General features: G+C 41.0%; 1 protein-coding gene and 1 long non-coding RNA gene across 4 annotated transcripts; one reads left to right on the top strand and one right to left on the bottom strand.

The window, feature by feature from the left end:
- Positions 1 to 8,082: 8,082 nt before the first annotated feature.
- LOC139644480 (uncharacterized) lies at positions 8,083 to 13,280 on the top strand. 2 transcript variants are annotated; one of them, XR_011695199.1, is made up of 4 exons: positions 8,083 to 8,357; positions 9,091 to 9,150; positions 11,354 to 11,459; positions 11,624 to 13,280. It is a non-coding gene; the product is annotated as an uncharacterized lncRNA (long non-coding RNA). The 2 variants fall into 2 exon arrangements; XR_011695198.1 differs by lacking the exon at positions 11,624 to 13,280 and having other exon boundaries at positions 11,354 to 11,612.
- A 3,260-nt stretch (positions 13,281 to 16,540) lies between these two features.
- On the bottom strand, positions 16,541 to 24,002 carry reep2 (receptor accessory protein 2). 2 transcript variants are annotated; one of them, XM_071519845.1, is made up of 8 exons: positions 23,971 to 24,002; positions 21,490 to 21,562; positions 20,198 to 20,274; positions 19,754 to 19,874; positions 19,456 to 19,569; positions 18,666 to 18,858; positions 17,115 to 17,260; positions 16,541 to 16,679 (listed from the first exon to the last, which is right to left on the bottom strand). In XM_071519845.1, the coding sequence occupies exons 1-8, from the start codon at positions 24,000 to 24,002 to the stop codon at positions 16,611 to 16,613; spliced, it is 825 nt and encodes a 274-aa protein (XP_071375946.1). In that variant the 3' UTR covers positions 16,541 to 16,610. The 2 variants fall into 2 exon arrangements, with proteins under 2 accessions (XP_071375946.1, XP_071375945.1); XM_071519844.1 differs by having other exon boundaries at positions 17,115 to 17,281; positions 18,678 to 18,858.
- Positions 24,003 to 24,405: the final 403 nt, after the last annotated feature.

Genomic DNA, 24,405 nt, shown 5'->3' with positions numbered 1-24,405 from the left:
AATACAGTTGGAGTTGGGTACTTCTGGGTGCTTCCAAGAGTGTTCAGTATAGGTAGTTGTGATTATTGATTGAAATCATGTTTCAAACTATAAACCATATTACACTCATTTGGAAGAAGAAGCAGTTTGAGCATCAGTCAGCTGCCAGAGAAAGCAAGTTTTATACCTTAATATGGCACAAAATTTGTAAAATCTAAAATAAACAATATTGTAGTTTTTGGATAGGGGTAAAAAAAAATAAAAAATCAAGCTATCATCAAATCAAACTATTTTTCATTACATATTTTTACAACTTATAAAATCTGTTGTTATCACCATCCAGAACAATTTAGTCAGTGAAGCAACTCCGTCACGTGATTTCCCTGAAATCTGTCCTGCTGCTCTTCTTTCATGTTTTATATGAAGCTTCAGATGATCAACAATTGGACCAATCAGGACTGACAGCATTCCATTAGTTAAACCTGTACAGGTGAAACAATTAAAATATGTTCAGTGGCATAATGTTAAAGAGAGAGTGAGCAGAGAACAGAAAGAAAAAAGCTTTTTAAAAAAAGTTACAAAGTGCTTCACAAACAAGAGAGTGAGCAGATGACATACATCAATACAACAGAGGAGCATTGAGGTAGAGCAGTGATAAAAAATTACTGAAATCAAGTAAAATAAAATAGAATAAATAGAAGGTTCACTCTCTGGATGCTCCGAATTACCCTTGACTGACACACACTGCTAATTGGCATTCAGCTGAAACCGAGTCGCCTATGTAACTGCTTTTGCAACTGTGATATATACTTCAAAGTTATAGTTAATTCATAGTGTTTCCATTACTTTGTCCACTGCCTGTAAGAATTAGGCAACTGTGCCTCCATAGTTTCAGTTATGTTTAAGTGTATAATTTGTCAATGACATTATTTTAAACTTTAATTTGAATGGTAATATACAACTTTCATTAACCAATTATTTGAAGTTGTATAAAGGGATTATGTTTCTATAATCTCACAATTGATTTACCCCTAATGCATTGTCTGCATAATTCAAATAATCACATTTTTTTTCTAAAAACGTCATATATTACTGTATTTTTTCCATTGTATCACATTTTAGTTCCCATTTTTTGTGATCTAATTACTGTAATCCCATTATATTTATCAGTTACTTACTGCCCAATCTTGCACACACACACACACACACACACACACACACACACACACATCCACATGCATACACTTTTCCACACAAAATTAAAGTAAAGCAACTCCATGTGACAAAGTGGGTGAGAACTCTCCTTTACTCACCACTTGTCCCTTACATAGTCATCTTATGCAGTACACCAGCTTATTTCTGTATGTGTCCATGTGGTTATAATTTACTATTGCTTTTGTAACATTGCATCACTTACTATCCCGGGTTTGTTTGTGGTAGCATTCTGTTACAGTTCACATCAAAGCACATGAGTAAGTTAAAGCAAACACACAACCATAAGTTAGTTTAAGTTACCTTTATTATGTTGCAAGTTGGAATAGTGTTTAAGTGTTTGTTCCTTTGTTCATACTTACATAGTGTGTTCCTTTGTTCAGACCCACCATGCAGGACTACTGTTTGGGAAGGGGCCCGCCCAGCATTTCCTGATTTATGGTATTGGTGATGTCATGCTGACATCACTGGGCCAGACCAAGTGGAAGGGTTTCTTTTTTTGTAGGAATGTTTCTTGGGGTTTGTTTAAGGCATTCTAAAAGTAATGTTAAGATTACTTACCTTTAAAGAGCCATTTAGTAGTGTAAATGAGCTTGTAAGTGAGTCAAGAACATCGTTTGATTTCTTGTATTAAGGTTACTGTGTAGGTCAACCTTTGTATGTTATGGTACTGGCTGAATTAGTCTGTGTGTGAATTGAACGCCCTATAAATTCAGAAGGGTTTGTGCTCCTGGGGGAGGGGAGGCTGTGCTGCCACAAACACGTGCCGTTTGTTTGATTTACCATGATTTAACTTTCAGAGATTATTTTTCTTGTGTTTTTTTTTGTTATTTAGCCTGAGTTACATGTGTAATGGCGAACACTGTAAATAAATATGCACCCCTGCAAACTGAAGATGTCTGCTGAGTCTGCCTACCTACCACCTTCCTTGCCATCCAAGCTAGACTACTCTACACTCCATCACGTGATTTCCATGAAATCTGTCCTGCTGCTCTTCTTGTCACATCATGTTTTATACGAAGCTTCAGATGATCAACAGTTGGGCCAATCAGGACTGACAGCATTCCATTGTTAAACCTGTACAGATGAAACAATTAAAATGTCAAAGAGAGACAGATGAGAGGACAGAAAGTACAAGAGGTATGAAAATAGCCTTAAAACTGACATTTAACACATTTGTGAACAGATTCAACAACAGATCCTGCTTTTAAGACAATAAAGCAATCTTGGGTCCTTCATTATTTTGCATTTCTATCCTTGCTTTACACTAAAGTTAGTATTTAAAAATAAAAGTAGATCCGGTCTCCCAAACAGGAACTATCTCTCCAAATGGTATCCATCCGCTATGTTCTCATCTATAATAGAAATGCTATTTGGCGAAATGACGTTCTAAAAATTAAAACCAAACATCAATTGAAAGTGACAGTAGTGGGATCTGTTGTTGAATCTGTTCACAAACGTGTTAAATGTCAGTTTTCAGGATATTTCCGTGGCCTCATTCAAATGAATGGGAAGTAAAAATCTGAACGCTACAAACTTGTTCAGCTGCATCCAATCTGGGTAATTAGTTTATATTCTGGTTTTCATGGCAGTCAAGTGCCGAATAACCCCATGTTAAACCTAAGTGGAATATTGCTTTAAGTTAATTAAAAACTTCATGCATTCAATCAGGTGTGTCCAAACTTTTGACTGGTAGTGTATGTGTTTAAAATTATAATGACTAACATAATCCATTGGATTGCTCAAATTCAATAGTGTAATCAGACTGCGTTGAGGTGCTTCCAATTTATTTTCGCATCATATTTTTAGTTTATGAATTTAAGTGATTTCCTAACAACTTTTGTCCCTCTCTTAAAGCTGACACATGCTGCTAATTGGCATTCAACTGAATCCAATTCGCCGATGTAACTGCCTTTGCAATTGTGATATATACTTCAAAGTTATAGTTCATGTAGCCTAGTGTTTCCATTACTTTGTCCACCGCCTGTAAGAATTAGGCAACTGTGCCTCCATAGTTTCAGTTCATGTTTAAGTGTATAATTTGTCAATGACATTATTTTAAACTTTAATTTGAATGGTAATATACAACTTTCATTAACCATTATTTGAAGTTGTATAAAGGGATTGTGTTTCTATAATCTCACAATTGTAATTGTAACAATTATAAATAATTCAAGTAATCACCTTCTTTTTTTTTCAAAAAACATCATATGATTACTGTATTTTTCCATTGTTTCACATTTTAGTTCCCATATTTTGTGATCTAACTATTGTAATCCCATTAGATTACATCAGTTACTTGCTGCCCAATCTTGCACACACATACACACACACACACACACACACACACGCACATGCACACACTTTTTCCACACAAAATGTCTGGTTATCACCATCCAGAACAAGTTAGTCAGTGAAGCAACTCCGTCACGTGATTTCCCTGAAATCTGTCCTGCTGCTCTTCTTGTCACATCATGTTTTATATGAAGCTTCAGATGATCAACAATTGGACCAATCAGGACTGATCCGCTTCCTTAAACCTGTACAGGTGACTTTACACCTTGCATTAAAATGCGTCTCGTATACAGATTGTATCTAGATATGATTTAACCTGATTACATTTACACCTGGTATTAATATGTGTCTCCAGTGTCCACGTTGAGATCTGATCGCTCTGTCCAGCTCAAACAACCGAACGTCACATCCTCCTCTCGTTTGCGCAGGTCCAAAAAGAAAAAAAGCCGCGCTATTGTATGGACTTACGGCCGAAATACATGGGACACGGATGCGACGCGTCACGTAGGCGGGGCGGGGCGGGGTTTTTTACCTGCTACACAGACTCCGGGTGCGTTCCAATACCCATACTTCCATACTATTTAGTATGCCAGAAAAAGATTTAGCATGTCCCAATTCATGCATGTCAATGCAGTATGCCAGAAAATACCCGGATACCCTACTACATCCGGTCGAATTTTGCAGTATGCAGGCCAGCATGCTTTTTTGGCTATTCTGACCCACAATCCTCTGCGCAGCGGAAGACACGTCACTTCGACTGAGCCGCATGCTGAGCCGCCAGAGAGAGAAAAAAACAAAACAAACAAACTGCAACCGTATTACTGCGACGGATATATAAGCAAGAGGGTCAAAGTTCAAGACGCAATGTGATGACGAAATAGTATGTCCCAATTGTCTGCCTACTACATGCACAGTACATACTTTCTAAGGGCAGATGTAGTACGTAGTGTAGTAAAAAGAAAAAGTATGTGATTTGGAACGCAGGGAACGTCTTTGTAGCGTGTGGTTGCGTGCCAGAGAGAGGCCAAAAGAAAACAAATAGTGAAGAAAATTATCAATCACCTGATGCTCCGACTGCAGAAGCTACTTCCTTCCATATGGCATCCTTTTTGAGGTTGTCCTTGTAAAACCAGTTAGATGGGTCATACAACTCCGGGTGTTTTTCAACTTCAACGATCAACTTCACCTCGTCCATGTTGATGTCCCTGTGTCCCCGTGTGTGTCTCTGTTACCCTACCCCCACCTGACAATCGTGGAGGACCTCCCACTCCCAACAAATTTGCATCTCTCCTGCTGGCTACATTGCCAGTATTTTTCCACATAGATGATCGGCTTCACTGTGTGCATATTGAGTTTTGCCAAGTGATAATGCAGTTGGTTATGCAGGGTTTGGAAGTATAGGCTATATTAACTGGTACTGAATTAATTAACTAGATCGTTTTAACAACAGGATCATTCATACACATTGATTTGATTGATTTAATTTAATGTGCAATGTAAAAACACCCACAAGGTTGCTCTGCTGCGTCACATTGCCTCTGGTACAATGAGGTATTTATTTTAATCATTTTTAAACAGATTGTACTCGTTTTTTATACAGTTCTATGGAGTTTTTACACGCCGCGTCCGTGTCCCATGTATTTCGGCCGTATGCTTGCTTTTGGAAGCTGGGGAAGAATCTGTCTTCAACAACTGGAATGCCGAAGACGAAAGTCGCGCGCGATTACGCATTTCCGCCCACGTAGTTGTTGTATGTGGATTGAAAACGCAATTGCATTTACACTTGTGTTCAATGTGGTCACCGTCAGTACCCGATCCGTACCGGCTGCCCAATCCGTTCTGCGCATGTGCGAGCGGGTCCGCCATCTTGGACAGCTAGATACAGCAACTCCACTTGGACAAACTTGATACTGCATGTTTTATGGTTTTATCGGGTTTTATCTTTAACAGGCCGTGCCGGCTGCCGTGCCGGCTGCCCAATCCGTTATGCACATGCGCGTTTGTACCACGCATGTGTGAACATTTTACGGTGGTTAAAACACTTGACGGCCGCCAGCGAGTTTACGTAACCGTCACGGTTTGCGGTTTCACTTTGGGCCAAAAGACTTTGGCTGGTGCAAACTAGTAAATAACTTTAGAAAACAACTATTGATAACTTAGCCACAGCAGCTGGTGAGCCAGAACAGTATCAGACATAGCTCAATCTCGTATCACTAGCTAATTTGACCCCGCATGTGTGGAACGGATCGGGCAGTGTATAAAACATGCAGTATCAAGTTTGTCCAAGTGGTGTCGCCGTACCTAGCTGTCCAATGCGCGCGCATGTGCAGAACGGATCGGGCAGTTGGTACGGATCGGGTACTGATAGTCACAATGCGTCCCTGACCACCTCCAGAGGAGGTTTGGCCGATCGGATCACAATCTGTCCTCAATGCGTCTTGGGTGCATTTACACCTGTACTTTCATGTGGTCAAGCACTATCCGACTGCAATCTGATCACCCAAAACGCATTTTAATGCAAGTTGTACATGATGGCAAACAGAGACAGATGAGAGAACTGACAGAGGAAGAGAAAGTATTTCTCTCTCTCTCTCTCTTTTCTGCCTGTTATTTTTATTTTTCTTGACTCTCTCTGTGTTTTATTTCCTTCTATGTGATGTCCCACTGGTCCACTTGTTCATTTTCTATTAGTTACTTTACCCCTATAGGGGACACCTAGACTTCCTGAGCACCTGTAGCCCAGATGGTTGAAACATGCTGGCTCTTTTAATGTGACTATTTACCTGCTGGAAAGCCAATAGAATAAAGACTTTTTACTGCTGTAACACCTTCAGCCCTCCTCTTTGCCTTTGGAGTGCCTATAACACCATAGTCTCTTGGACTATTTTTTATTAACATTACAACTTGTAAAATCTGTTGTTACCACCCAGAACAATTTAGTAAGTGACGCAACATTGTCACGTGATTTCCCTGAAACCTGTCCTGTTCTTATTTTCACATCATGTTTTATATTAAGCTTCAGATGATCAACAATTGGACCGATCAGGACTGACAGCATTCCATTAATTAATCCTGTACAGGTGAAACAATTAAAATATGTTTGGTGGCATAATGTCAAAGAGAGACAGATGAGAGAGAGGACAGAAAGAACAAGAGAAACTTTCCTCTCCTGTTCTTCACTGGTTTCCTCCCTGTGCCTGCTCTCTCCCAGCCTCTGAACCACAGAGCGGTTTCTCTCTGCAGCAATCGTATAACTTCCCACAATGTGACAAGGCTCCTACACGTCTCAGGCTTTTTGTTGATCAGCACTGCTGATTTCTGCCTGTCACATACACACACATAAAGAAATTGCATAAATAAGACACAAATAATTGATTAAAAGGCAATTAAATGTAATGTACTGGATACTGGAGGAACACTGTTGACCTTCAATAGTCCTACTCTTGACTCAGACACTACTTTGTAACAAACAGGAGGAGAGAGCCAGTCACAGTGTTTTCTTCCTGAGTTCTTATGCTTTTGGGGCAAACCACTTCTTACTGAGAGGTTTTTGAAGGGATAACTTAGTTAACAAGGATTTCTCAGACATACATAAAAATTATTTCACACCTAATGTTTGGTATATAGGCAATGAATGCTTGTCTGTCATGTTTATTTCATGTTCATGAAAGGAAAATGATGAAAAGATTTTATAAATGAGCTCATTTTATTGTTTTTTGGCTAATTAGAAGGTTGTGATTAAAATCGGACAGGGGAAAAACAGGTTTTTCAGTGGTATCCAGCTTATTTTTTTTACAAACAGATGATAGTTGCTATGATACATGATGATGGTATTTGTTCAAACATGATCATGTATTAAAATAAAAAAAAAGTTTCAAAAAATTTTCATGAAAAATATGCAAGATATACTCCATGGACATGAAATATCCCCCAATTATAGGATTACCAGTTATTCACAAAGAGATCCAGTTCTTCAGTCATTCAAGGGGAAAAATGCACCTCATCTGTCAAAGGTGTTGATAGCAACAGAGCATGTGTCATGCAAGTCCAATAGAAAACCAGCTTGGCCTGAAAGAGATCAGTGAAGTCCTGCATCATGTTGTCTTTGAATAGAAAGAAAATCACATTAGGTTTCAGTGTGTTTATCAATAGTCAGTCAAACCAGGTAATATATTTGTCAAGTATTATACCTGATGTTCCCGTTGGTGGAATAAATGTGCATAATAATGCATAGTGATAACAAGTTAGAGCTTTCTCTATGCTGCGGGGTTTGAACTGCTTGTTGTGTATCAGTAAGAACACAACAATTAAACATTTCAGATTTGCATTGAATCATAATAAGACAGGTATAAATCTCTCTCAGTGAAGACAGCTTAACGTCTGTGTGAGTGGTCATTATGCATCCTAACAATGCTTAAGCTTAACTGGAAATACTGGAATCAGCATTCCAGTATTTCTGTAGTCTACGTAGTGTAATTTGAGATGACAACAACCATTTCTCCAAAATGATTGGACAATGAAAGGATTCAGTATGCTATATATACAACATGCAAGCAATATTCTTTGTCAAATTCAAACTCAACCTGGTTGGTAAAAGGAAAAACGAAACTCAGGAGGGGGAGAAATCAAACATAAAACAAAGACAGGGGTAGGCAAACTTGCTTTGCCACAGGAATAACCTTTTTGAGACTTTGTATATTATAAACATCTTATCTACCAGTAAGATTCATTTATTTTTTTAAAGTTCAAGATCTATTTTCCTATAGCAAACCAGGTTTGTCTACCCCTTGTCTTGTCATTTTGTGAATCGGGCTGTGACAAGACAAAAAAATCTTGGCCCCTTGATCTTTCCACTCTTTCTTCATTTTCTGGTAAGTAATGACAACTTTCTGACAATTTTCGACTTATTTTTAACAGAGCAACTTGTATGCATCCTGAACATAAATGTGTGGGATTTGATTTTGGCCTATATCAATTCCTGATATGATAGGCATGGTCAAGACAACTGTAAAGGATTTAGTTCAAAGTTTTAGTCCAGTGCAATGATTTTAATTCAGTCAGGAAAAGTTTGCTATTTATTCTTGCTATATATATTTCTGTCAACAAGGAGGGTGATGATTTGATGATTCATCTAATTTGTTGTAACTGCTTTAGTGCTGAAATCCTCCTTCTGAAAGCAAAGTTTCTAAGACAGAGCGAGAGCCTAAACCTTCCCTCTAATTGTGCCATCCACCACATACAAATATATTTATATTTGGTGAACAAATATCCAGTATTGGATCTTCATCGAAAACATTATCGAGGCATCATGATTTTGGTGAGTTGGACAAATAGCAGCTAGCTCATTTACACTGGCAAAGTAGATTGGACATCTAAAACTGTTTGAATCTGGTGACAACCAATGAGTTTCTCAAAGGGTGTTAGTCAAATTTCTACAACACTGGCAGTTATTAATACTTCTGTAACTTTGCTTTAATATGTCCAATACCATAACATTGAGAAATCTGTCTTTCTGAAATCTGACTCTCAACACCTCACAGCTAATGTTATAGCTTTAGAGAGCACCTCACTAATTGTACCTGATTTTCCATTGCTCCTCCATAGATCTCTAACTAGCTCATCTTTACGCTTGCTGGGTGACCTTTACAACAGACATGGGAAAAGGTAAAACTTTTTAAAAACCTATTGTGCTATATTCTTCTTGGTCTAAATAAAAATAAAACCATTACTCAGAGGGTGAAGAAAATATTTTTTTAAATAACATATACTGTATAAGAAGGTATACAGTGCTTACCATTATAAGCATTCAATTAACTTTACACCTGGAAATGGTTTAACGTTCAAGAATAAATACAAGAAATAAATATAGCCGCAAGTGGCGATTGAGGGGTCCAAGCACAATTTGATAAGACAGACAGATAGAGAAAACATTACAGAAGGTAGAAAGACACACACAAAAACTGACATGTTGTGAAGTAGGGATGTGCACGATTAGTCGACTAGTCGTTTAAACGTTTCTACCTTCACTAATCGGCACCAGAAATACTAGTCAGTTAAACTAATTATAAATAATGTACGCCGCTTAACTGTTGCATCTAAGATATTACGCAGCCACTGCCACTAGCCGGGGCTGCAGCCCCAGCAGGCGGTAATGCCCGGATGTAAAGGTGGAAAGTGGGACCGGACAGAGATAACATCTCCAGCGTGGTTTGGCAGTATTTTGATCTAGAAAAGGAAAATAAGGTTGTAAACCTGTATCCCACCTAACGAAGATCCACTTGTGTGGTGGTGCGGGAAGACGCGACGCTTTCCAAAACTATGCCGGCTTGCAAGTTACTATCTCTGTGTGCCTGCAACATCTGTGCCAGCTGAGAGAGTTTTTTCAGCTGCTGGACTTATTGTTAATAGACTGAGGTCTCGCCTTTCACCCGAACATGTTGACATGTTGATTTCGCTGAACAAAAATGTTTCGCCAGTTGAGTAAGTAGGCCTACCACGTTGTGTGTGTGTGTGTGTACCTGCTGTTACCTGCAGGATTTCAACCGGCAATCTTTTGCATTGCAGACCTATGCATTAACCACTAGGCTACTGAGTCCACAGCATGACTGTCGAGGGAACACCAAAAAATAGGGCCAAGTTATGAGACTGTCCAAGCTATAGGCTATTTAGAGCCTTAGAGTATTTTAACTATGGTCAACTATGGTTACAATACCACCAAATGTTGCATGCTACCTCAGAGATGACCTGTGTACATATGTACCAAATTTGTTTGTAAGGTAGGCCAGCAACTTCCTGACTTATGGCAATTTTTGTATATTAGGCCTTGCCTACAAATTTTGAAAGCCAGTTGTAGCAAAACGGTATGTACTATCAAAAAACTACTCAATAACCTTTGTGCAGGACAGTCCAGACATGCTGTGAGCGAAAATTGGTGAAGATTGGACAAAATATGTAGGAGAAGAAGCGAAAAAACTGTTTTGGACAAAATTCAACATGGTGGAAAACCTTGTGGGCTGAAATGGGAGTGGCCTATATGGATAGATGCAACTTGGCCCAAGGAATCCAGCAATCAAGGAATTTTGTTCCTATGATCTACAGTCACCGAGTTATGGCCTTTTAAAATTTGAAATGTTGCTATAGCGCCCCCTATAGGTGAAATGTCACCAATTTTTGTATATTGGCTCAGAGTACATACCTGCACACGTGTACCAAGTTTGGTTAAGTTTGGTCAATAACTTTTGTGCAGGACAGTCCAGACATGCTGTGTTGCAAATTTGGTGACGATTGGACAAAATTTGTAGGAGGAGTAGCAAAAAAACAGTTTTGGACAAAATTCAAAATGGCGGAAAATCTACTTTGGCGGAAATGGGTGGGACCTGTATGGATGGATGCAGAATGAACCAAGGAATCCAGGGAAAGTGGAATTTTGATTGTGGCCCATACGGTTCCGAAGTTATAGGCCAAAACGTAAAGTTGCTTGCTATAGCACCAGCATGAGGCCAATTGACGTGGATTTCGTAACCTGAGTAGTGGCTGAGACTTTGGACCTATATGCCAAGTTTGGTCGCTGTAGCTCTTACGGTTTCTGAGATCCAGATACTTTTAGGGCAGAAGAAGAAGAAGAAGAAGAAAAAGAAGAAGAAGAAGAAAAAGAAGAAGAAGAAGAAAAACAATAGGGTTCCCCGCATGACGTGCTTGGACCCCTAAAAAACAATAAATAAGTATATGAAAAAGATCACCTGGGAGAGAAAAGAAAATTCAGTCTTTGAAAAATCTAACTTTACTTCTCAAATGATAACAGCACCTTAAAGTAGATGTTAATAACACCAGTATTTTCTGTCTCTCTCCACTATGTTGCTGTGCTCAGCCTTCAGTTTCTATCAGTGTGTAAACGGGAGCGGAGACCATCTATCTGACCAGAGCGGACCACAAGTTCCAGATATGCCTGAGAGGGGAGCGATGCCTTCAGACACGTAGGTTCATAAGTAATCACATAAACCGACAGACAGTATGCTGCTACTTGGAACATTACTCAGCACCCAGCAGGAGAGTTATAAATATCACTGGAAAACAACACTTTTAGAATTTTAAATTTGTATATGTGAATTAAATTAATTTTGACATTTTTGTTTTTCAGAGAGGAGGAAGAGGATGAGGATCATCCCTTTAACCCTGAAATGATGAGGCCTATACAATATTGTTTCTGCAGTCAAATTATTCAGTTATGCTTAATTAACTGGCACAGTGCACATTGCAACAAAAATCAGGATTTACAGGTTCATGTAAATTTGAAAGAAAAACAATACAAATTTTCCCTGACAACACTGCTATCTTTAACTAAATATATCAGCAAAGCAGAAATTGACCTTATCATTCAAAGTATTCAACAATTAACAGACTGGTTGGAAGAAATAAACTCTAAAGACAAAATACTTAGCTATAATCACATAATGAAACTGCCTTTAGAGGAATCTGATGATGATGTTGCAGCGCCCCCACATCTACTGGAGCTACACATGACATATCGACCTCAGGAAGAAGGAAAAGACAACCAATATGCGTATGCTGTAGTCACGGAAGACAATCATGAAAAGATTTTTGGACCATTCTATCCAGATTTAAAAAACAAAAAGCACTGCGAAGAACAATTGATTAAAGCAACTGAACCATTTTTAGAAAAGAGCAAGGGGGTAAAAGAAGTTTATATTTTTACATACAATACCCCATGTTTACAAAGAAAAGAAAACACTGACTCTTGCATGCTTCAACTTTTAGTTAAGGCTTGTGAATGGTACATTAAATATGGATTCATCACTTGTGTGTGCTACACAAAGTTTTGGGGATTAGCTGGCCCAAAATCTTTTAAACGTTTAACTTTTGGTAGCCGTGATTTTTATCAAAAGTTTGAAGAATGCAAGAGACCTTTCAAATTGGACCATAAAGAGTTAAGAGATAAGAGGATAGATAAACGTAGTGTGAAAGGAGACAAACAAAAATTACAGGTGGATATTACATCTGCTCGTCACAAGCTTGTGACACTGGCAAAGAGTTTGGAGAGTTCTGTCGGACTGTACGAGGAACATTTAGACAGGGGAAAGCAGAAGATCGCTTCCTTCACATTTCACCCAGAAGTGCATGATCAAGTTTGTCGAATATTACAGGAGGAGTGGGATAAAATGGTTAAGAAGTGTTTGATGACTACAGAATTCAATAGAAAAATATTTCAGATTTTTAGGAAACATTTAGAGAGAGCATTTCAGGGAAACTTCTGCCCCCTACTGCTTTACCATATTCCTCATATGGACCCCCCAAATAGACACACATTAGACCACGAACCCCCATTAGATAAGCTTTTGCCCAAAGTCTCCCCGTAGGAACATTTTTGGTGTTGATTTAATATTGAATTGTATAACTGCCTACACTGCACATTGTGAGATAATAATGTTGATTTTTATTCTACTACTACTACTACTACTACTACTAATAATAATAATAATAATAATAATAATAATGATATTATTAATATTATTATTATCATTTTATACATTATCTAATTGGGATAATTTCTAGTTAAATAAAAATGAATTTTTATTTTTATTTTTAATATTATTTAATTTAAATTAAATAATATTCTTCTGCTGATCTCTGCGGTCCCGAACCATACTTTGAGAACCAATGCCTAATTAGAGTCTTAATTAGATTATGGTTGGATCTCAAGTATATCTGTGAGCATCTGCTCTGGATCTTTTCTGTCTGTATTATTGGTCATCCTGCTCTAAGCTTCAGGCATATTCCTGTAATAAAAACTTTCTTAACTTCACCCAGGCTCCGTTTGCTTTTGCCCCCCCTTCATCAGACCTGAAGGCATAATGTGCTTTGGTCAGGTGTGTGAACAACTGTTGTGTTACTAACTGTGAGCAACCAGCTCCTAATGTATGAGGAAAAATGCACTTTTTTTATCTTGTGAGTTTAGTCATCCAACCACACATGGAAAAACAGAAGAAACAAAATCTGTCAAACCAAAAGCCAAATGTCATTCTTCAGTGGCAGGCCTGTTAGCTGTTTGAGGCTTTGTCACGTGGAAAGATGTGAAAAATGATCAGCTCCCCCCAAACTGCCCAATTGATCACCTCTATATACATAAGGATATTGATTTAACAGAAAGTGCTTGCAATGCTGCAAAAACTCAAATTGGCAGCATTATCTGGTTTAAATTGTACAACAGGCAGCAAATTACTGTTTTATTTTTCTTTATTAGTAGTATTTGTTACTGGTACATGACCATGTTAGATACCATTATCCCAGCACACAAACTTGTTATCCTTTATTACAGTGGAGTATTAAGAATTGGCACAAACAATATACTAATGTTGAATATTTTCTCACATGAAAGTCCCTGTATACAATAATACTGATTCCAAACACACAGAAAATAATCAACAATAAATATCCAAAAGGGAAATGAACACAAGTCAAAATGCAGAGTGGTGTCTTGGTGGCAGCAAAATTGTCATTTAATTATGTGCCACGTTTTCTTCCCTCAGTGCAAACTTAAAATAAATTAAAACCAAGCCTTTCAGAGAACCTGCAGCCAGCCTGAGTAGAGGGTGTGAATGTACAAAGTCAAAACCAGGCTTGGCTGCAGAACATCAGTTTAGCCTCAGGCAAGAAATCTAGGGATTCCCTATCTTGAGTTTGAGATGTTACGGTACAAGAAGAACTGTTAAAATGTCTCAAGAGGCAAAGAGAGAGAAAGTAAAGTACAAACATCAAAATGATTAAATTAAAAACACAAATAGCACTTCTGACACCAGAAGTCCTTACTGATGAAGGCTGAGCTTCCTTCCATTTCAGAACATATGATTCATCAGATTTAAAAAAAAATACAACCGATTAAAAAAGAAAATGAATTTAAGCCTTCCATGAAAATGAATAAGGCAAGCAAGCTCATTTATACAGTCAAGGTTACTATTTACATTGTGTTTACATTTTGTTAAGTAACTTTGCCAACAGTTGTGTGGGGTTTGTCTCCCCCTACTGGTTCAAACTAGTGTCACACTGCAGACAGCAGTAACAAGTGCAGAAGTAGTCTCATGCTTTCACTCATCACTCATTACAGAGCACTCAGAAGAAACCATGCCCAGTTCAACGGCATGCCCCCAAAAGAACCAACCCCCAAACAAAAGTCCAGTCTGATTAGAAATGCCCACAGCCTGGTTCCACACTCCCTCCAGGTCTGAAACGATAGGGTGGGTATGCGCAAATGACCGCTCCCAGTATCCTGACGTGGGTTTTGGTTAAGCCATTTCCATATTGCTTTGCTTTATCCTGGCTTCTAAGATCTATTATAATAAAGAGGCGTCCTGGCTTCTAAGATCTATTATAATAAAGAGGCGTCGCGACACCAGACAGCTGAGCAAAAGGGCCGACAGAGCGTAACGCTACTTCATGTCTTTCTAATGTAAAACACAAACAAAATACAGATATCATTACTGTAGTGAGAGGAGATTTTATGTTACCTCAAGTACACACAGGCAACTCATCTATGACTTACTGTATCTACTGGAGAAGACCGTTGTCATCACTGAGTGACAGCATTACCTAAAGTAAAGAGGCCAGGCTATGCACAACTCATCGTCATATTCACTGAATACACGATATGACCAAGTCAGCTGGATAATAGAGACTTAACAGTTAATAATCATGGATAAATACAACCTATGAGAGAGATGTCTAGATGAAGGATCGCTAAGCCAACACTAGACAGTTCACTAGAGAGAGGGAGTCGCCAGAGGTGAGACCTGAACTTAGTAGAGCCAGGCTCACTCAGAGGTATCAAGACTTGGTGGAAGGAAGCTACACTACTCTAGCAACCCTCCCACCTGCCAACAAGGAAACAGCGCACAAGCCATGGGGCCTAAAAAGCAGTCCAAGAGGTTAACCACGGTGCAGGTCAGATTTGAGGTAAAACAAGTAGAACGGGCTTTTTGAGTTAAAGTCAAAAATGTTTTGGTCATCAGAAATAGTGCTGTATAACTAGATAGTTACGTACAACAGTGTAAGACAGAGTGGTTGCTGACTGACAGGAGGCATGAGCTGAGCAGTGGCAGGGGTGAGACGGCTAAGGAGTGAAAAGAAAAAAAATCTCTACATCCATCTGTCAGCACAGGACTAACTGTTTCTCAGTCTGCTGCCCCCCCTGCTCCTCAGTACAGAAGTAGGGAAAACTGACCATGGCACGGGTCTAACACAGCTAAAGCCAACTGTCTTGTGATGTCCTCCGTTTCCCAGTGACGACCATCTTGGATCTACTATCTTTGACAGGACCAGATGAGGACCTAGACCTGTGGCCTCCTCACACCGAGAAGAAGAGAAGGGAAAGGTTTCTCTTCCTTTTTTTTTTTTTTTTAACTGGAACCTTGTAAGAGTAGCCCGCAAGAGACAGAAGAGACCCAAATACAAACAAAGTATTCCAGGAACGAGGAAGGTTAGCCTTGCCAAGAGAAGACCCCTCACTAAATAATGTAATATTCTACCGGTGAAGTATCTTTATCTTTACCATCGCTTATCTCACCTGTGCCCTATATAAAAAAAAAAATACTGTAATAAGAACAGTCCCCATAGCGTGTGGCCCAGAGAAAGTTATACTGCGTCCAGTGGAATGTGAACAAATACATTTGAGATCAATATGAGGCTGGAAGCTACACACACCCAGGAGAGGAACTTCACTGGTCTACTATGGGGACCCAAACGTCTGCAGAGGGTACAGGAGAAAGGAAAGCTAAAGAATAAATCACTGCCATTCTCTGACTTTAAAAAAAAACATAAAACTTCTTACTGTATAGTCTGAGATTAGCTCATAGTAGAGACTGAGACGAAAATAAGCAACAATCCAGCGAACGTAAAAGAACTGTGTTAATGACATGAGGCTGGCCACATACTGTTAAAATCTAAACCTGCACTTTTCACGAGTGTGACACAGTCTCCTTTCTTGATATGCGTGTGTGTGTGTGTGTGTGTGTGTGTGTGTGTGTGTGTGTGGAGACCGGAGACAGGAGACAGACGAAGGGGCCTGCTGGCTGTGGGAGGAGAGAGTGTCGGCCAGTGGATGTGGACAGCAGGCCTCATGGCGTCTCTGCATTAGTGGTGGTGGTCTTTTTCTTTGTCTGCTTCTTCACCGTCTTGGTTTGAGTCTTCCAGATAAACGACAAGAACAGGAAGGGGCAGAAAGCAAAGGACAATTAACAGACACAAACCATGCATATGTGTATTGAAAGCACATACAGAAACATGGAGCTGCTGCTGAGGTTTTAAGCAATTTTGTGCTCAGCCGAATATAATTCTGTTTTATTCCATAACTTTCATCACTATCACAGCGTCTCTGCCACACAACTGTTCCTGAAGCATCATCAGTGGTCAGGCACATGGCTAACAAGAAATAGTACTGGGGAAGAAATTCAGACATACCATCTTTTATAGTAGAAAAAATTGAGGAAGATGGAAGAGGAAGATTTAACATTCAAATAGCTGTTAATACCTAAGTAAGCATTCTCTGTCGCTCTGGTGCCTGTAATGATGCATAAGTCTTGCTCTCAGAGTGTGTGTGTGTGTGTGTTGATTGCTCCTACCTCTGTCTTGGCAGCAGCAGGTTTCTTGGTTGCCTTGACACTGGCGCTGCGCTTCGGGGCCTTCTCCCCCGCGTCCTCATCAGAGTGTTCAGTCCTTGTGTCTGACAGGTCAGAGCTGTGTTGGGATGACGCGTCGTCAGGAAGCGACATGGCCGCCAAGGAGCGGGCTGTGGGATTGGACAAAAATGGGTTAGTGGGCCACACTGTGATTGTAAGTCCTTTCATTTCCCATATAGGTGAGCAACCGGCGAAACTCGGCCGATCTGTGGAGGGTCAAAGGCTTGTCAGCCAAGAAAAATTGACCATGACTGAATTTAGGTGGCCATTGGCCATCAACAACCAATCAGATTTCCACGCTTCCTTGTTTCCCTACCAGTGTGATTACATTTCATGAATAACAGTTCCGCCTGGCAAGTGCAAAATGGATGAGAAGTTGATTACAAAGCATCCCAGTTCTCTACAATTCTTATTTGAAAGACTACAGGAATGAACGCCTCAAAAGTAATGCTTGAAGAATGGTTGCATCCAACTTGGGGGTCGATTGCAAGCTCTGAAGTAATGTTATTGAGATTTTTTCAGTTTTTTCTGTATTTTCGATTAATGCTACCCATCACGCGAGCTAGCTGTTAACTTATCAAACAATGTTACGTTATGAAAGCCAATACCAAAGCAGCTGTTCGGTCAGAAAAGAACAACACATCAACCAAGTTGCTCTCAGTGTGAACACAGGGTCAGGAAGAATCCTACACATTGTTTTCAGCATGGTTTGCACCATGGAGAGGTGTAGGATGACTCAAATTTGAAGAAAGGAGAAGATTTTGACAACTTTTTCACTGCTTCTTAATAGTGTAAGAAGAAAAAAAAATAAAAATAAGCCCACCCAGTGAGAGAATTTAACTTTATCCCCTCTTTCACTTCTGTGTTCGCTGTTCTATCTTTCTTTCAGTCCGTTTTTTGAAGTTGCACATGGCTTTAGATTCTTTTTTTGGCATAAATTGAATTGTACCACTTTGCTCTTTTCATTCATTGTTGCACTCGTTCTCTTTTCCTCCATCTCTCTCTCTCTGTATTCAGTTCACAGCTCGTCAGGCCCACACAGCCAGCCAGCCAGCCAGAAGTGTAACGTCAGACACAAAGAGTCCTCCTTCCAAGGCTCTCCTCCCACTGGAATCACATGCTTTTTTCCCCCTCTCCCCCCACCCTCCATCCTCTCCTCTCCCCGGAGTGAGTTTCCTCCCTGGCATCCTGCAGTGCTCTAAATCACATGACTCCACCCAGGCCGGCCGGCTAGCCACAGCCCCGGCCCCGCTCTGATAAGAGCTAAGCAGACAATAGGAAGTCCACTGACTGACACTGTTGCCAAATCAGCAAACTGGACTGGACACTGTTTGACTGCGCTGCTCTCCCTTCAATTCATTTTCAAAGGGTGAATTTGCAGTGCAAGTGACACATGTGGTGTGTTTGTTTGCATCTATGTATTTATGCAGGTGCGTATGCTTCTACACTCATCCATATGAAACTGCTCGGGATACAGCATGGGATGTGTGTGTTGTGTGGTCCTACTCTGCCGTGTCGCGGTGCTCTTGGCCCGGGGCAGCGTGCTGGCCCCTGAGCTCATGTCATCCATGGGGTCCCGTCTCATGCGGGGGTCTGAGGAGCGCAGAACCAGCTCGTCCTCGGCGTTGATCAGAGTCAGGTCCTGCATGCTGAAACTACGCAGCTTGTCTGACAGCACGCCCTGCCCCTGGGCGTTGAAGCAAAAACAAACACATTCACTTCAGAGTTAATAATATTAACTTAAGGTGTACAGCACTTTTTTTTTTAAAACAGTTTACAAAGCGCTTTGAGAATCAAATTAAAGAAAACAACATACTCATACATTAAAACAAGTAAAAACAAGAAGGCACCACAAGATTATAAGATTAGGGGGTAAAAAAAACAATATAAATCACAAAAATAATAGGATAAAAGACATCATATAAAAGCTTTAAGTAGTGATTTAAATATGTTACTGAATCTGCTAGCCTAAGCTCTTATGGCACATTGTTCCAAAGCCTTGGGGCCCTAATGGCAAAAGTCCAGTTACCTCTAGTATTAAGCCTCAACTTTAACAGCCAGAAGGGCCCTGAAGATCTGAGGCTGCACGCTGTGATATGGCTTAGGGCCAGACCTAACTATGCTTTAAAAGTGATCAGTAACATGAATGACTTTCTCCACATTAAGAAATTTTGGATATGGCTCTCAGCTGAAGCCTTTTCCCCTGTTCATTAAAACTTGAGTCAGCATCAAAAATTACACCCAAATAATAATGGAAACAATGCCACCAGTGGCCATGGCTCACCTTGGTGGCTGCAGTGACAGCAGCGTTAGCAGCCAGGTTGAGACCCCTCTTCCCAAACCTCATCATGGTCTCATAACTCCTGTCTTTGGCCTGTGTTATGTACTCATCTATCTCCTGTAGCAACAGAAGGATAGTCGAGGCGTCAGAGTGAAAGACAACAATGAAAACAATAAAAACAAGGACAAAATAGGAAAGCAAAACTGTAGAAGAGAGAGAAAACACAATATTTCCATGCGGATTGCAGTTCACAGTTACGAGGCTGACCGAACAGCTGAAAGGCCTTCGGTTGGGTTCCTACCTTCTCTTTGTTGGACAAGGTGGGGTGGACAAACTTGCGGTAGAGGACGCTGGAGCCCTTGGTGTACGGGGACAGGAGCCAGATGACAAAGGCAATCTTCAGCTCAAAGTAAAAAGGAAACCTGGGCAACGACACATTCCATAACACCATCAGAGGGGTTAAAAGAAAAAGTATAGAAGCTGTGAGGAAGATACAAGTCATCTTACATATAAAAAGGTTCAACAACTGGGCATGTTATGTTTTATTATGCTACAATGAAAACAAGAAAGAGTTTATTGTACTGAAAATATCAAGAACACTCTAGCCCTAGATACACACACATGAATGTGTCTATTGATATTATGTAAGCCGTTTATTTACTACAGGCCAGTTGCGGTAGGGACCACAGCACTCTGTTGGGCACGGGGTTTTTAGAGCCATGACCATCAGCATCTCCTGACTCACCATGACAGGACCAGGTCTGTGACTGTCTCTGCTGTTGTGAACAACGCAAACACTATCCAGTACATCATCCACTTCACCTGGACACAGACACACACAAAGAGAGAGACAGCATCACACAAATAGCACATGAAAAACCACAGCCTCCAGTGTACACGTGCTGAGGCACGTGCGGCCTAACAGAAGCTATGCACACATAGACATGCCAGCCCATAAACGCAACATATGTTTCAGCCCTTTCACATCACATCAGTATGCATGGTTGATCTCCTGGAGACAATGGAAATGTGGGGCATCTTATAAACTGAATAAATGCCATAAAGTAGGCAATTAGCAACCACTTCAATCTAGCTTAGTCAAGGAAGAACAGATAGTAAATGTCACAGATAGGGTGGAAATGCATTATAAATATAATCGGAATATAATATTAAAAATGAGAGATACATTGGATGGCAGTGGCGTGCTCAAGGCATTAACAGGCCACAGGCACCCTGTTGTAAACGCATCTAATGTTGAATCATTTGACTCATTAGAACAGAGACAAACAAGAGGATAAGGGCATGAAAACAACAGTTCTAAAAATGGCGTCCTCCACTCTCTCTTTCTCTTCCTCCTTCCCTCGTTCGCTGGTTCTGTGGCCGTCTGCTGGAGTAGTTATTGAGAGGGGGTTGCTATGGTAACCAGCCAGGAGGAGACTGTTCTCCAGTGCAAATCTAGGCGGAGGGCCAGAGTGCTGACGACTCCTCCTCCTCCTCCTCCTGTACCCCTACTCTTTCTCATCCCTCGTTCTCTTCTCCCTGGCAGCGATGAGGTAAGCAGGGAGGACCCCATTTAAAAAAAAAAAGACTCTCTCAGCCAAAGGCACAATGGGAAGCTGCTGCTCTGTATCCTGGTTTCCACTGGCAACACTGGATGTCCCATCCTAAAATCATTACCACTTTATCCTTTGTGTTATTTCAACTGTGAATTATTTTGGTTTCATTCTGAGAGCCATGACGTTGCTATGCGTATAAGTCTAAACTGGTCTCTGTGGGCTCTATCTGTTTTACATTCCTTTTCCTGATTAAAGCAAAGTTCAAATATGTACAGTTTATCAATTTCAGGCCAAGGGCTCAAACTACACCCAAATATCACAATGTGCATTTAAAGCTTTTAAAACATAGGACAACATATGGCAAACATTAGCCCAACAATGGCTGACAGGGTCCCGGGTGCAGTATCCAAAAAAGTCTTAACAGGGTAGACAAGGGTGGAAAACCAGTCTGTTGTGATTTGATAAGCAGGCTGATACTCACATATTCCTTCACATTCTTCGTTTTGACAGCCTTGTAGGAGGAGTATGCTGGGTAGAGCGTCCCAAAGGCAAGGCTGCAGACGAGAGATAGGCAAAAAGCCCTGGGTCAGAGGTGGGGGTTCAGGTTTCAAGGTAAACAACACCAATATCTAGAGATCATGGCCTCTGGGTGTTAACTTTGACACCTAACAAACTTGCTCCTGTTTGAATATTTTTCCACTAAGAAGCAGCTTACCATCTTTTGTCTAAGCTTATGTTTTTCCTAAGTAAACACAAGTCGCTTTGTGTATTCTGGGCTCCTTCTGCTTGAGCAAAACCTGTCTCTGGCTGGTTTTGATCAGTGAGGATGCCACATTAGTGAGTTGAAAGGCAGCGGCTTGTCAAAACACACTGGCCTGATAATCAGTGCAAAAAAAAAAAAGGAAAGAGAGGGATATAATGGAAATAGTGGAGCCGGGAAGGCTGCAGTCAGATAAACTGGAAAAACACACAAAAGACTGCCAGGGGTGGGTCACCGTGTGCTAGTCCACGTGCAGATGAGGACACCACATGCACAGAGCTGTGTTTTAGTGTGTATTTGGCCCCATCCTGTGCCACTGTGGTGATTTGTGCTGATGTGACAGGATGCTGAATGCTGAGTGAGGGGAGAGCAGGGAGGACACCGCCTGCAAATTTGCCACTATCACAGGAAGCCACCAGTGTGTCTGCATGTTTTGCACCTATGATTGGGACTTAGAATTCTCTATAGGCCGACGCTCCACGCCATGCCAATGAGATTCTCCCTTTGCTTTGCATCTGTCTGTATGAGCCTGAGCACACCCCCTCTGTTTTTCTGAGCATGTAACTAGCTCAGTCATGTGTGCAGTGCCTCTCAGCCCGGGTCTGTACAGTAAGCAGAGGCTATCTGAGGCTCGTGGCAGGCCTCTCGGCAAGCAGGCTCCCTCGGCAGATGCCCTCTGTCCCTTTGTGTCCCAATCTCAGGTTCACTTCTCTGCACCGATTTCCATAGCGCTCTGTCCTCCCGCTGAGACTCACAGATTATAGATTTCGGGCACGCATAGGATCGAGTTACGCTGTTCATCCACATGTATTGACTTAGGACTTGAGGCTGAGATCAAGTAGACTTTTTAGTTTACAAATCAGTGCGCTGTATAAGCATTCCAACACATCTGTTATCAAACTGCCCATGCGATATCTTAAACACAAAGTAAAGATGAAGAATTATTTATCTCGTATAAGATGTGCAACATCCATCATTTTGCAGATCCGGTCACATTGTTTGCCTTCCACTGACGCATGACTACCTGAAGTGCACTGAAGTGGAAGAGCCAGCTGGAAGCCACTAATATAGTAACAATTTGCCAATGTTATCCTCCACTTATGTAATCCTGGCAGAATATGCACATTATTTACAGGGATGAAACATCACTGACAATTATGCACCTGTTCCTGTCAAAGACAAGTCGCTGTGTAAACATAAGGATTAAACTACCAAACCCAGTTTAATCCACACCAATTTGACAGCATCACTACTAGACAGATAAATCAGGTGGATTTGCCTGTCTAGTAGTGATGCTGTCAAATTGGTCCAACCACACAAGAGCCTACGAAATGATAAGACCCCCAACTGTCACTTGACATTGGCCAACAACAAAAAGACAGCATCTTGAGTGTCTTGAGAAAACTGCACAGGGGAACAGGATGATGACAGCTGCTGGCTTTAGTTGAGTCATCCACACTGTCGGGCTGTGTACAGGTGGAAGCCTAGGCCCAGGCTACTGATCACAGCAAGGAATCTCTAATATGGAGACTACATCCAGTGTTTTGAATATATGCATTTCATTCACACATACATTACTACCAAAATCCTCCAACATAGGCCTATTCGTGGATGGATGGATGGATGGAGGGATGGATACACTCACATCCCTGATAGGGTTGCTGGGCTAAGCCTTGCCATCACATTTTACTAACATATGGTGCTGAGATGCTCACTCCAACACCAGACAGCATTCAGGCTGCAATGTTTTAAATAGCCATGGCAGGCAGTTTGGTGTCTGTTAACCTGCTTACCGCGAGGTTGGCATGTTAATTAGGTTTCAGTTGACAATATGTGGCAAGCTAATTCTTCTCCTTCTCCCTGCCATCACATCTCTGTCAGGTGGCTAGGCAACTAGCTAACAGTGGCTAGCAAGCGCTGGATACAGAATGCCCCGCACATATTGTAAAAATCACAAAAATAGGGCGATGGTCGCCGCAATGTACTTAAACAATTGATGGATACAGTTTTTAAATAACAGCTTGTGAACTGATGTGTTTTCATTATTAAATAATTGAAATATATGCAGACAGAAAAGGGATGGAAGCAGCCTAGCTAGTCGGTGCGGCGTAACGTTACACTGCACCAGACAGCTGATGAATGGAGGAGCCGCTCATTTGGCTAACGTTAATACACAACAGATGCCGCCGAGTCAATACTCACACAACTATCCTTGAAATAATCCAGGATACCATCTTGACGGACCGCCGTGAGCTTCCCCCGCTTCTCGGAAATCTAGCTGGTTAGCTAACGGGCTAGGTACCCCCCATTCCCTCCACGACACGGTTTGTTGTGATGTGAGCGGGGAAGCTGGCCGGCCTGTCTGCTGTGCTGCTGCTGTTGCTCTGCTCTTCTCAGGTAGGCAGCTGAGGATCTGCTGCAGTGGCTTCTGGCTGCCTTCTGCCACTGCTGGAGAGTAGACCCTTTCTCTTAAAGGCACAGAGCTTCATTGTAAACTGTGTCATGTTAGGTCCACAAAGCTTCTGCCTCCTATCCAGAGTGGGGACCATGGCACCCATGATCCAATTAGCTCAATTAATTGGTGAGAGTAATGTGAAAGCAACAGAAGAAAGCCCTGTATGAAGTGTTTGTGCATTG

The sequence above is a fragment of the Centroberyx affinis genome, unplaced genomic scaffold (assembly GCF_046629955.1).
Source record: "Centroberyx affinis isolate AG114_WGS23_722 - 3 ecotype Tasmania unplaced genomic scaffold, CSIRO-AGI_Caff_v1 ptg000743l_1, whole genome shotgun sequence".
Classification (NCBI taxonomy): Eukaryota; Metazoa; Chordata; class Actinopteri; order Beryciformes; family Berycidae; genus Centroberyx; species Centroberyx affinis.
This window is presented reverse-complemented; position numbering and strand designations above follow the sequence as displayed.